General features: G+C 37.0%; 1 protein-coding gene across 1 annotated transcript; it reads right to left on the bottom strand.

Annotated features, from left to right (window-relative positions):
• Positions 1 to 13,747: 13,747 nt before the first annotated feature.
• Positions 13,748 to 14,083, bottom strand: LOC140036198 (uncharacterized). The gene has a single exon (XM_072077506.1). The coding sequence runs from the start codon at positions 14,081 to 14,083 to the stop codon at positions 13,748 to 13,750; it is 336 nt and encodes a 111-aa protein (XP_071933607.1).
• Between the last annotated feature and the right edge of the window lie 169 nt (positions 14,084 to 14,252).

Raw genomic sequence — 14,252 nt, 5'->3', positions numbered from 1 at the left:
TAGGGTTTTTGTGTGTACTGAGGTGTGAACTGGTTGGTAAATTTTCTTGATTTGCATATCGTTTTGGCATTTTTTTTAACAAAATAATGGCTTTCCAAACGTATGTAATAAGCGTGCATCATGGAGGCCATTTTGTTAGGGAACCAGTGTTGGAGTATGTGGGTGAAAATGTGGATAAGTTTGAGGATGTAGACCATGATTTATGTTCACTATTTGAGTTAAGGAATGTTTGAGAGGTTTGGGTATTGCCGAAGAGGCCCCTGTGTACTATAGGATAGGTGGTATTGATTTGGAGATTGGATTACTATTAGTGAGTAGTGACCAGATTGTACTAAAAATGTTTGAAGTGAGCAGAAATCATAATACCATAGATCTTTATGTAGGTGAATTGCATCCAATAGTTAATGATGCTGATAAGATCCTTGTTGGTGATAATTTTGAGCAACCAAATGATAATCCGATTGTGAAAATTCAAGTTAATGAGGAGGATGATAGTGATAGTTCAAATGCTACATATAAGGGTGAAGATTATGAGAATAAGGCTAGTGATTCTAAACAAAATTCTAATTTTGAATTATTTCTAGATGGAGATGTATTGAGTGATGCATGTGACCAACAGATGAAAAAGAAGTAAATATAGGGGGCAGGTCATTTTTAGGAATCATATTATGTTAAGTATAGACAGCTGATTGGTGAAGAATATGATCAGTATGTTCAGCTAAAAGGGAAAGGAAAAATGATTGAGGTTGATAATGTCAGTGATAATAATATGGTGAAAGCTGCCTATGACTCATCCGAGGAAGAGCAAATGGAAGAGGAATTTCTGAAATTTAATATGGAAAAAGATATGGAGAATCCTAAGTTAGAGGTTGGGCAGGTATTCACCAATATATATGACTTTAGAGCTGCAGTTAGGATGTTCTCCATAAAACATGGTTTTGAGGTTAAATTTTTTTTTTTAAATGACAAAAACAAGGCTATAGTGATATGCAATAAGGAGTGTGGATGGAGGGTGTATGCAACACTGATCTCCTAAGTGGCAGCAGTACTACACTTCAAATTAAGTCAATTAAAGGTGAGCCACATGAATGCCCTTGGTCCTATGAAAACGAAAGTGCAAATTCAAGGTGGTTGTCAAAGCCTTTACTAGGTGATATAGCAAACCATCCAAAGATTGATGTGGTAGGTTTCAAGAAATTTGTTAAGAAAAAGTTTAAGTTAATGCTCAACATTTCAAGTGTATAAAGCTAAGAACTTGGCTACTGAGGCAATCAAAGTGTCATACTCAGACCAATATGCTCATTTAAGAGATTATTGTGCAACCATTTTGCAAAGAAACCGAGGTTCAGTGGCTCTTTTGGTGACTGAGAGGTCTGCTATGTACCCCAACCCAATATTTAAGAGGATGTTCATCATATTTGTTGCACAAAAAGAAGGCTTCGTCAATGGTTGTAGGCTTGTAATTGGGTTGAATGCTTGTCAATTGAAAAAAGCTATGGGAGGCCATCTAATGGCTGCTATTGGTAAAGATAGTAACAACCAAATGTTTCCAATTGCAATGGCTCTTGCAAAGTCCGAATGCAAAGACGGCTGGAGTTGATTTTTGGATATTTTAACTGAAGCTATTGGCACTCCATTTGAAAAAGGTTGGGTATTCCTCTCGGATAGGCAAAAGGTCAGTATTACTTTAACTTATTTTTTGCATTCTATATTTATTTACTAAATAGTAATGTACTCATTCATTAGTTTGCATGCTCTTTGTCAGGGACTAGTTGATTGCATTGAGAATAAGTACCCTAAAGTTGAATACAGGTTTTGTGTTAGGCAATTATATGCCAATTTCAAATTGAAATTCAAAGATAAGTAGTTGAGGGACATTATTTGGGTAGTTACAAGAGCCCATGTGCCCAACCATTTTGAAGCAAAAAAGAGAGAGCTACAGCTAGTGTCACCAAGGCACATGCATGGATGATAGCCATTCCAACAAACCTATGGGCCAAACACACATTTTCATTGAGGTCTAAGTGTAATTTATTGAACAACAATATATGTGAGAGTTTTAACCAATACATTAAGGATGCTAGGCATGAAGTTGTACTAACCATGTTTGAAACCATTAGGAGACAAATAATGTGCAAATTTCAAGAAAAGATAGAGTGGATATCTAAGGTGAAATCTCATATTTGTCCAAGTATTGCTCAGAAACTTGAAGAGAGGTGGTTGAGTTTGATGCAATAGTTGCTAATAGGCTGGTGTATGAGATGAGCAATATTAGTGGAACATTTGTTGTTAATGCAAATGATAGGACATGCACCTGCCGTGAATGGGAAATGGCTGGAGTACCTTGTGTACATGCATATGCTGGTTTCATTCAAAATAATAAGGACCCATACCAATTTCTTGATGATTATTACTCAGTGAAGAGTTACAAAAGAGCATATCAGGGAGTTATTATGCCTATACCAAACAAGAATATTTAGGTGAACAACAATTTTGACCTCATAGGACCACCTCGCATAAAAATTGCCCCTGGTAAACCCAAAAAGGTTAAGAGAAGAGGGCTAGATAAAGAACTTACTTCAGGAAAGTTGTCAAAAAGGGGTATACCAATTCATTGTAGTCATTGTGATCATACAAGTCACAATGTAAGAAGATGCAAAAATTATGGTTGTGTATTCATAAAGCAGAGGAAATCAACTACTGTTCAAGTATGAACTTTAACTTCAACTACTTTTTTGACCATTATTTGGCTTTAATTTTGAACTAACAACAACTCTTTCCATTTTGCAAGGGGACTACTGGTCCTCATCAAAGAGAAGAAACAACTATTGCACCAACTACTAGTGCAAGGGGGCATGGAAGGGGTGTTGCTAGAATTGGAAGGGATGTTAGGGGTAGAGAGAGAAGAAACATGAATGGTAGGGGTAGAGAAAAGGCCGAGGCAAGAAGAGCGCTGCTAAAAATGGACTGCTTTCTGGGATAGGCCTTTGGAATGGATTGGATTACTCAAATGCAAAGACATTCATTCCCAATGAAGCATATCAAGTTACACGTACTACACCAACCAGTACACCACCAGTAGCTGAAGTGGTAAGAAATATTGTTTTAGTATTAATATTAATCATCAGTTGCTAATCTATCGTTTTCAATAATGTATAGTGTACAAATATGAAGAGTAATATTGGTGATAGAGTTGCTGAGAATACTCCTACTACTCCTGGATCTAAAAGACACACTGTCGCGCCCCATTTTTTTCCGATGAAAATCGTGTTTACAAAAGATGTGATTTTATTTTAAAATAAGTGAAAAAGGACCTAGAATGGGACTTTAACGAATGCGAAAATTTGAGTCCAAAATTTAGCCTAAAAAGGGTTTTTAAGAAAAATAGGAGTCGCCACTTGATATTGAGTTTTGGTGTACCAAGTCACCTAAAAGTATTTTTTTGACAAAAATAAAATAAAACCCTTTTCGACAACTCCGAGTCTTTGAAAAATAAGAGACAATGAGTTCGGGAGTCACGGTTGAAAAAAGAGAAGGTAAAGGTTCGATTAACTCAAACCTAAAACACCATTTCAACTTAGTCTAAGTTAGTTGCGAGGTTTAATCAAAAACTTTCTTAATCTAACTCTTAAATTTATCATACTTGGATATTTCCTACATGGATGCAGATCTAAATTTATAAAAATGTCGAGAGGGACAAAATATCCATTCAAGGGTTTAATTAATACCAATCGCATTAATTGCGAAGGCCAAAATAATTCCTTGAAAGGATCACGAGTATGCGAATGATGAAATTAAAAGAAAAAAAAAAGAAAATTAAATTATATACATAGGTATAAGTGATCAAAGGAAAAGAAATGTAGCATAATGGGTACGGGAAGCAAAAACTCGTCACATAATTTTCTTATACAGGGATCGATGGGGTATTTAAACCAAAGTGTTATAATCGTCCATATCCATGTTCAAAGAATAATTCTCCTAATATGAACAAGCAAATGAACTAACATAATTTACAATTTTTAAATGAGATGCAATCTTAAATGATATGATTAACACACATAGATGGTAAGGGGTAGAGGATAATATAATAGGAAATATCATGCAAATGAAAGAAAATCCTAAAAAAATATGCATGAAAATGTAATGAATATCACGCAAGAGATGAATTTAACGCATGAACGATCTAAGGGTCTAGCATTGGATTAATCTATTTCTAAAGAACCATACTAGCGTTGGACTAGCAAGTAGACGGAGGGAGAAGCCACAACTAGCGTTGGACTAGTGTGGTGACGCTATGCATTAATAAAACATAGTAAAACAAATAATGCATAAATTAAAACAAATAAACACATAAGAGCACGTAGCACGTAACACGTAAGCATAATATCTAGATACAAAAATCTTAAGGAAAGCGGGTAAAGTATATAACACATAAGCCACATAAACACACAAAACTTACCTATTAAAACGAAGAATCTAACTACAATCTAAAATAGGGAAATATATAAAAAATAAATAAACATATCTATTCTATCTATTACAATAGGGGACCTAATTACAATCTAAAGTGGAAAAATATGATAAAATAAACCTATTTATCCTATCTGTTACATTGGTCTATCTAATTACAATTTTTTTTAAAAAAAATATTACCTATCTATTACATCTTGAAGTATTTAAACACCTCTCAAATAATTATAAAATTAACTAAACAATTATAAGAAAATTTGAATGAACATTTGAATCAAAGAAATACCACAGCCTTTTCGCTTCTTGAATGTATGGGCAGCAAAGCCAGACCTATTGGAGGTAATTCGACGTGCGTGGAATGAGGACATGCAGGGTTCCCCCTTGCGGATCTTGTGTTCTAAATTGCTGGCGACATGGCGAGGCATTCAGGATTGGAATAAGCATGTATTTGATGCAGTCCGGGAGGCAGAGGCGGGAGTATTGAGAGCAGAGGCGGCTGTGGAGAATGAAACATCGAAAGAGGCGCAGATTGAGCTACAAAGAGCTCAAGCAGAACTTACGAGGTCGCTAGCAATCGAAGAGCAATTTTGGTTGCAGAAGGCAAGAGTGAAATGGCTTCGTAGTGGGGACCGGAACATCAAATACTTTCATGCAGTGGTTAAGCAGAGGAGAGTGCACGAAATGATACACAGAATTAGGAAGGCAGATGGGCAATGCGTGAAGGATGACGATGCAATAGCAAATGAGGCGATCGCTCACTTTTTGGATCTTTTTTCTGGAGACACGAACTACGCCTTGGGTGGACTACTACATTTAATTCCATCCTTGATCACGGGGGAAGACAATTCGATATTAGCGGAGACGCCGACACTAGAGGAAGTCAAACAAGTTGTATTTGTAATGGATGGGGAAAGTGCTGCAGGCCCGGATGGGTATACGGGCAGATTCTTTACATTTGCGTGGGAACATCATTGCTAGTGACGTACATAGGGCAGTGGTGAGTTTCTTTTATGGAGCAGAACTACCTCGGTTTGTAACGTCTACCTCTATAGTGCTTCTTCCAAAAGTTTCAAATCCCTAAGATTTCTCCAAGTTTCGACCGATCAGCCTTTGTAATTTCTTTAATAAACTGATTTCCAAGATATTGGTGGACCAAATAGCTCCGATTTTACCAAAACTCATCTCCCCTCAACAGACGGGGTTTGTCAAAGGGCGAGTCATCACGGAAAATTATTTGTTAGCCTAGGAGCTAGTGATGGACATTGGTAAGAAGTCGAGGGGGGGTAATGTGGCTTTAAAGCTGGACATGACGAAGGCATATGATCGCATGTCTTGGATGCATATTATTGCTGTTCTGCGGAGATTTGGCTTTGGGGAAAGATTTATAGACATGGTATGGCACCTAGTTTCGAATGTCTGGTTCTCGATTCTAATTAACGGGGTGTCTCATGGATATTTTAGACCTAGCAGGGGTGTACGGCAAGGGGATCCCCTATCCCTCGTGCTTTTTATTATTGGGACGGAGGCGTTATCACGTGGTTTAAATAATTTAACTCAGTAGATGAATTTTTTGGGATTTAGGGTCCCAAGGGATTGTCCTACTGTTACGCACCTCGCTTTAGCAGACGACGTGCCAATTTTTTCGAATAGGTCTACCGCTGCATTAAAAAACGTTATGCAAGTTTTGGGGGAGTATCAGCAGTCATCGGGCCAATTAGTGAATGACCAAAAAAATGGGTATCTAGTGCACCCGTCCATATCCTCGGCTCGCAAAAGGGTGATTGAGCGAGTTACAAGATTTTCAAGGCAGGTTTTTCCATTTTGATATCTTGGTTTCCCTCTATACATCGGCAGGAGTAAACCGTCATACTTTGAGGAGGTTGATCAGGCTATGCTGCGTCAAATCGTCTCCTAGAAATCTAAGTTTCTTTCGTAGAGGGGAAAACTTACCTTGGTCAGGCATGTTTTGATGTCCATTCCAGTACATTTGCTGGCAGCGACTGTGATACCAACCTCGGTGTTCAAAATGGTGGAAAAGGTATGTGCAAATTTTCTCTTGGGTGAATCGGAGGCAGCGTTGAAATACCATTGGATTGGATGGTCTCAGTTGTGTTACCCACTTGGGGAGGGAGGAGTGGGGATTAGACGTTTAAGTGATTTGTATGCGGCATTCTCTTGCAAACTGTGGTGGCAGTTTAGGACGGGTTCATCGCTTTGGGCAATTTTTCTACGGGCTAAATACTACAGAGATCTTCACCCATGTCAGGTTGAGCTGAGTCGGCAGGCCTTGGGGACAGGGCGGAGGATGTTCAGTGTCAGTCGGCAAGTGGAGTTGTCTATGGTCTGGCTGATCCAGGAGGGAACTTGTCATTTTTGGTATGATAACTAGCTGGGAATTGGCGCATTGTTTCTTAAAACCACAGTGCATCCAACCCTCTCTTTCAAAGATTTCATTACAGATGGGAAGTGGGATGCAAGTTTGCTCTCCTGGGTCATTACTCTTGACCTTCTCCCTTCGATTTTACATCATCCGGTTCCCCAGCATGGGCGGGCGAATGAGGTCGTTTGGACCTTGTCTTCATCTGGTAAATTCTTTCTATCATCGGCGTTCGAGAAGATACGGCAAGGCCGAAGCTCCTCTTTTGTTCTCTCTCATATCTGGCATTGTCGCATTCTGACAAAGGTGTCCTTCTTCATGCTGCGCTTGTTGCTCGAACGACTGCCAACCCCAGGCGTCTTCGGTAAGATGGGATTTCATATACCTTCCAAATGTTTCTACTGTCATAATGGAGCAAATAAAACATTGGAGCATCTCTTCCCGGAGGGACAAATCACGATGGAGGTATGGACCTATTTTACTAGCTTAAATGGCTCCAGACTATCGTGTCAACTTTGCGGGCTCGGGTAGTGGTTTGGTGGATGGTGGGTCCAAGAGCTGAGAAAAGGCGTATACTCTTCAGGATTTTGCCTTGTTATATTTGTTGGCACATATGGAAGGCAAGGAACCAAGCAGTATTTGAGGGGATTCGGATGTGCGCGGTCACTATCCGACAAGCCATTATGTCAGACGTTACAGCAGAACTGAAAATTCATTTTAATCATAGGTTGGGAAGGGTCACGTTTTTCCAGCTGTATGACTGGTCGGGTCAACAAGCGAGCGGTGTCAGCTATCAAATTGTACGGTGGCAGGCAAAAAAATAGGGAGGTTTAACGTTGAATACGGACGGGTGTTCCAAAGGCAACCCAGGTTGGAGTGGTGGGGGAGGATTTTACGGGATTCTTCGGGCAGCCCGGTATTCGCTTACTCGGCATTCTTTGGAAGAAGATCCAGTTTGCACGTGGAAGTTCTGGCAATGCTAACGGGGCTGCAGCTATGTGTAGAGAAGGGTTTCAGCAGTGTGGACATCTAATCGGATTCTCAGGTTTTGGTGGGGATTGTACAACACCGCTTTCGATGCCCGTGGCAGATTCGTCGAGAAATAGAGGAGATCTGGCAAATGGTGGGAGATGTGACGCGGGTTTCTTATTGTTTCCGAGAGGCTAATCGTGTGGCAAACATTCTAGCAAACGAGGGTGTTTATCATCAACAACGTGCCTGTACTGTCTATGAGCATATCCACAGTTATCCAAAACTAGCTAAGGGGAATCCCGCCTGAATAGGTTAGGCATGTCAGCTGTTAGGAGGACATCAAGGGGGGAGATTGACCGCTGATATTCAAGGATCATCCTTCAGATTGACTGGAAAAGCTGAAGTTGAAAAGGGAAGATTTAATCTTAGTTTCAGATCTTAAATTCTTAAAATTTTCACTATGATGTAAATTTGTTGTTGAATTGTGGGTTGCTGGCAGGGAGTTTCGTCCCTTTATAAGGGAAAATTCTGCCGAAATTTTTATAATAAAAAAAATCAAAAAAAAAAGAATCAAATAAATAACAAAGCATATAAAAATAAATAAACACATAGGAGCACGTAGGAGCATATAAGAGCACGTAATTAACATTTAAATAATAATAGGAGTACCTCCCTTTTGAAGTAGTGACTAAATGGAAGTCAAATTGTTCTATTTATACTCAAAATGAACAAAAGAATCATGACACCTATTTAATTGAAAATAATAATAATGATAAAATACTAAATTTACATTAACATGCCAAACATAAAGGAATTTAAGAACATCTAAAAATCATAAGTTAAATATGTTCAAAAGTAACATAATCAGCTATTAAAGAAAAGAAACAATTATAATAGAGAGAGTCAAAATTCAATAGGGACTGAATTGCAAAAAATTGAAAAACTTTTGGGGTCAAAAATATAATTTTTCGAAGGTCAAAATTAAATAAAAGATAAAGTTTAGGGACTAAATTATAATTAAATTAAGGGCCTAATTCAAAGAAATTTAAAATTTTTTGTGTCATAGAAAAATTACTTAAAAGATGGGGGGCTAAAGTGCAAATTTGGTTTCTGATTTGAGCAAGAAAAGGCCATCGGGCCTTTTTTTATTTTTTGCTTTGGCTCCGCTCTGGCCCGGAAGAAAAATGTGGGCTGTTTTCGTGAATCAAAAACACAAGCCCAGATGAACAAGCCCAAAAAAAGAAGACCCTAACCTAACCGAAATTAAAGAAACAAGCCCACTGAAAAAAATAAAAACCAGCCCAAACATTTTTCTTCTTTTTTCTTTCTTTTCCTTTCTTTTCTTTTTCCTTCTCTTCTTCATTCTCTCATTTTCTTCCTCCACTCCGGCCAGCTGAAGCTCTAACCATCGGCTGCCATGGTGGCCGCCGTCGCTGGCGAATTTTTCGGTCACCAAATTTCACTAAAATACACTCCCTCACTCGATTTTTCGCATAGAATCTATTTTTGAAGTTAGTTTTCACAAAAAATGACTTGAAAGTGGCCAAAATGCCAAAAAGCAGCCCAATTTTTTATTTTTTTTAAAACACTATAACCACCACTAAAAATCATAAAATTTATATTACAACACTCCTTATAACTTGTACAATGCAACTATGTTCTTAGTTTAAAAAAAAACAACAACAACAAAACCGTGAATCAAAACAAATCAACCCAAAATGAAAAAAAAATGTACATGCTTCTAATACTCAAAACATCAAAATACTTAAATAATTCAACATTTTTCAAACCACATACTAACTACAACAATCTATTTCACTAGAAATAAGCACAAAAAATTCACTAGCTTAATTCGTTTTTCATTATGGCATTTTGTCAAACAGTTAACATGCATATACAAAACTCATTCTTCTTTTCCTAATCTAGTTTATGACATTCCCAAATTTTCACCAATACAACAACAACAAAACCAGCGAAATAAAGCAACAAACAAGCAACCACACATACATTCAATCTAGTAAATTAAAAAAGAGAAAGCTGGAAAAAAGGAAAAGAAATACCTCAATGGAGAGTTTGGTCCCTTGGCCGAAGTTTTTGATGAAATTGCCAAGCTCCAATAGCCTAACCGATTGTCCTTCTTTTTTGTGTTTAATTTTGTGGAAGGAAAACGTGTAAAGGGAGCCAAAATTGAGTTGGGGAGTTTTTCTTTTTATGTGAGTGTTTGGTCTGTTGAGAGAAACAAGAAAAGGTCGAGAGAGTCAATTGAGGGGAGTTTTTTTTTTTCTTCTCCTCTTGTCTCTAGAGGGAGCGGCCGAGAGATGTATTTGGAGCCAAAGTGGAGTTTTTGTTCTTGTGAGGAAAAAACAAAGGAGGGAGTCGAGAGATGGGATGTCAATTTTTTCCTTCTCTGTGTTTTTGTCTAGAGGAAATGTTGAGTGTTGAGAGAAAGAAAAATGAATGGCCGAGAGGGAGTCAATTGGGTTTGATTCTTGTCAAATGATGACTTTTTACTAAATGAAAAGAAATGTGCATGGAAATTGAGTGTAAAATGAGTTAATAGTGGTTTTGGTAGGGAAAATGATGAAAATGTGTAAGTTTGGTCATGATTTGATTTTGATTTTTTTTTATTTTGATTTTTTCATAATTTTCTTTACTTAAATAAACCTACAAAAATGAGAGAGAAAAAAATATATACATTAAAATGTGAGAAAATAAATGACTCATCAAATAGAAAATATTCAAAAAAACATAAAAATTTGACAAAATTTTGGTGCCTACAACTTGCCCCTCTTTGTCTAGAATTTCGAAGAAATTCAAGATAAAGACGTAAACAGCAAAATTGCTCACCTGTTGCTTCTAGCTGCACCTGAGTTAAAACAACAAGCTAACACTTTGTTACAATTATTGGAGAAAATGATGCAATAACATTACAAAACAAGTGACCGAACTCATGCAGAGTTACCTACATATCTCGTCATGGGAATCGAGTCAAACGTAGTTCAAATACCAATGAATCACAATGAAACAAGTGCATCGACCATCGGTGATCTTTGCAAAGTCGAAGAGGTTTGAGCTCTCAGAATTTCTAAATATGAAACACAAAATGAATGAGAAAGCACAATTGTTAATCAAAACAGTCAAGAAAAGTAAATTGTCATAATTAAAAAACATGCGCGAAAAAACGTGATTACACTCCAAGAAGGGAGGTAGAAGGTGATTTTCAAGATGCGGACGCTGAGACTCACCAATAGAAAATTAAATGTGATTTTCAAGAAGAGGAGTTAGCAGGATGCGCGACGGACGCTGAAACTCGCTAACAGGAAATTAAATTTGATTTTTTACGGACGCCGAGACTCGTTAACAGGAAATTAAATTTGATCTTTTGATCTATTAAGAAGGGGGGTAGAAGGGCGCGCGGTGGACACTGAGACTCCCAACAGTAAGTTAAATTTGATTGTCAGGAAGAGGGGTAGAAGGGCGCGCGGCGGACGCTGAAATTCGCCAACAGGAAATTAAATTTGATTTGTCAAGAATCTGGACTATTCAATAGGACTGAATCTAAACCTAGACGCCTAGCAAGAGAATGAAAATATACTCGAAACCTAGATAATTAGTGGGATTAAACCCGAGCCCAATTAAATGCAAATTGATGGGATAAGATCCGAACCCAATTAAATGCAGATTGGTATGATAAGACCCGACCAAATTAAATAACAGATTGGTGGGATAGAACCCGAACCTAATTAAATATAAATTGGTGGAATAGAATTCGAACTCAATTAAATGACAGATTGGTGGGATAAGACTCGAGCCCAATTAAATGAAAGATTTGGGGGATAAAATTCGAATCCAATTGAATGCAGATTGGTGAGATAAAATTCGAATCCAATTAAATGAAAGATTGGTTGGATAAAATCCAAACCCAATTGAATGCAGATTGCTTGGATAAAATTCGAGCCAAATTAAATGAAAGATTAGTGGGATAAAATCCAAACCCAAATAACTAGTGGAAGAAATGAAAATACAAGTTCTATGCTATCAAACTGAAAGATCAAAATGCATGTTGCTCAAAACGTAATAAACCAAGACAAACTTACTTGGTGGACTTACAACTTTCTTGATTTTTCAAACTTTAAAAGAAAGGGAATAATGATTTTTCTTTTCCTTCTTCGGAAATGTACAGTGAAACTTAGAGCTCAATCCTTTTACCATTTGCCCCAGTGTGAATCATGATCAACTAAACCAGTATTATGTCACATAATTTTACCTGCAAAAGAAAAAAAAAAGAAAAGAAACAACTGTGATGAAAACACTGCCACCATCATGTGATCCTGAACCGTATAAACATGAGTTCAATATCGACAAATCGCTCCCTTAAGTTTGGTCCATAACCCCTTCTGAATTTTTGCAACTTCTAATATTAATTATCCATACTTTATTATCATAGGACCATCAATTTCACGACTCCTTTGAGATAAATTATAGGGGATTGTCTTTTGAATGAAATCCAATAAATGAGAAATATAAACTGTTAAAAAAGTATTATTCATCATGCAATGATGCTGATATGAAATAAACAATGATACATAATAAATAAATAAAATAGTAAATAGAATAGCAAAACAAAATTGTTGAATTTATGAACGTGGGTCCAAGGATCAAAAGTTGGATACATATTTAGAAGACGGCCTTTGATAAAGAAAAATGCTCCATCTGACCCCTTTGACGTCCTCCATTTTGGAATCCATTGTCGGCAAAAGAACAGCAGTATGATGGAAACCCAAATCAACATAGTCACCAACTTTCATACCTCAGCATCTTGTTCTATGTTCATGATCCTCTTGTATTCCAAACCCCTACCTTAGCGCCCTATCAGGTTTTCACTAAGGTTATCCCCACCCCTTTTTTCTTCTTTTTTTTGAGGTTTGTTTTATTTTTGTTTTTGTTGTTTTTCTTCTTTTTTTTTATTTTTTTCACGTTTTCTTCCATTTTTTTCGTCTTTTTTTTAAGGTACCCTTTCAAGTTTTCACCTTGAAACATACACAAGACAATTTTAACTTCAACTGTATCAATCGAGTTATATTTTGAGAATTTGTGGCATCTGTGAGACAATCCTCTCTGACATGTTTTAGAAAAGTTATATTTACATTATTTGCCAATTGATTAACAAAAATTTTCCTCAAAGTACTGTAAAAGATGAAAGTCGGCAACTTTGAACTCTTGTAATTAGGATCGAATGGAGTAAAAAAGAAAGGTTAAGGCTTGAAAGTGGATCATATGATGGGTTTGCAATCATTTGAGGTAGCATTCTTTCGAAAAACTTGCTCTGGTCTAGGGTTGGAAAGCGATAAAATTTTGTCCCAATTTAATTCTAATCGAACTTTCTTTATTTTTCTTTTCTCTCTCTTTTTTTTTCAAAGAAACAAAATTGCCCCAGTATGGGCTTAGTGATCTTAAGGGACTGCCAAGAGAAAAAAAAAGGTTGTTCTGAAAAGTCAAAAAGGAAAAATTAAGGATAGGGTATCGAAATGAAAAAATGAGAGAAAGTCTGCCTTAAATCCGTCTCTTGCAGTAATTTAAAAAAAATTTATAATCAAAAGAAAAACTTTTTGCACATGTCAGCATTGATTGGTTGTGAAAAAATTTGTCTGTCCATTTCCATAAGGATAAGCGCTCCTCCGAGTAGCACTTTCTTAACAAAGAATGGTCCTTATCAATTAGGAGCAAATTTTCCTTTAGCTTTCTCTTGCATTGGGAGAATTCGTTTTAAAATCTAATCTCCGATTTCAAACAAATGAGGTTTAACTTTTTTGTTATACGCACGAACCATTCTTTGCTGATAACATTGTCCATGACAGACGGCATTCAACCTCTTTTCATCAATTAGAGACAACTGCTCATAGCGTTCCCTGACCTATTCAGTTTCTTCTATCTGAGTTTCCTTAAAATGCGCAAGGAAGGAATATCAACTTCTGCAGGCAATACTGCTTCCATTCCATACATAAGAGAGTAAGGAGTTGCTCCGATAGAAGTCCTGATCGTAGTTCTGTATGCCATCAATGCATAAGGCAGTTTCTCATGCCAATTCCGGTGTACTTCAGTCATCTTACGAATGATCTTCTTCAAATTCTTATTTGCGGCTTTCATGGCTCCAGTCACCTGAGGTCTGTGAATAGCAGAATTTTGATGCCTAACCTTAAACTGTTCACATAGTCCATCCACCATATCAATATTGAAATTATTTGCATTGTTAGTGATCAGCATCTCCGGTACCCCAAAACGACAAATGATATTATTTTCTCAAAAAATCTGACATCACTTTCTTAGTCACATGCTCATAGGATGTGGCCATCGAATTTCAAAATGGTGGCATCCAAGGGGATCAAATGGTTTTATTTGTGGCCATCTGAAAATAGAATAGAACATACATAAT

This window comes from Coffea arabica, chromosome 2e (genome assembly GCF_036785885.1).
Source record: "Coffea arabica cultivar ET-39 chromosome 2e, Coffea Arabica ET-39 HiFi, whole genome shotgun sequence".
Taxonomy (NCBI): domain Eukaryota; kingdom Viridiplantae; phylum Streptophyta; class Magnoliopsida; order Gentianales; family Rubiaceae; genus Coffea; species Coffea arabica.
This window is presented reverse-complemented; position numbering and strand designations above follow the sequence as displayed.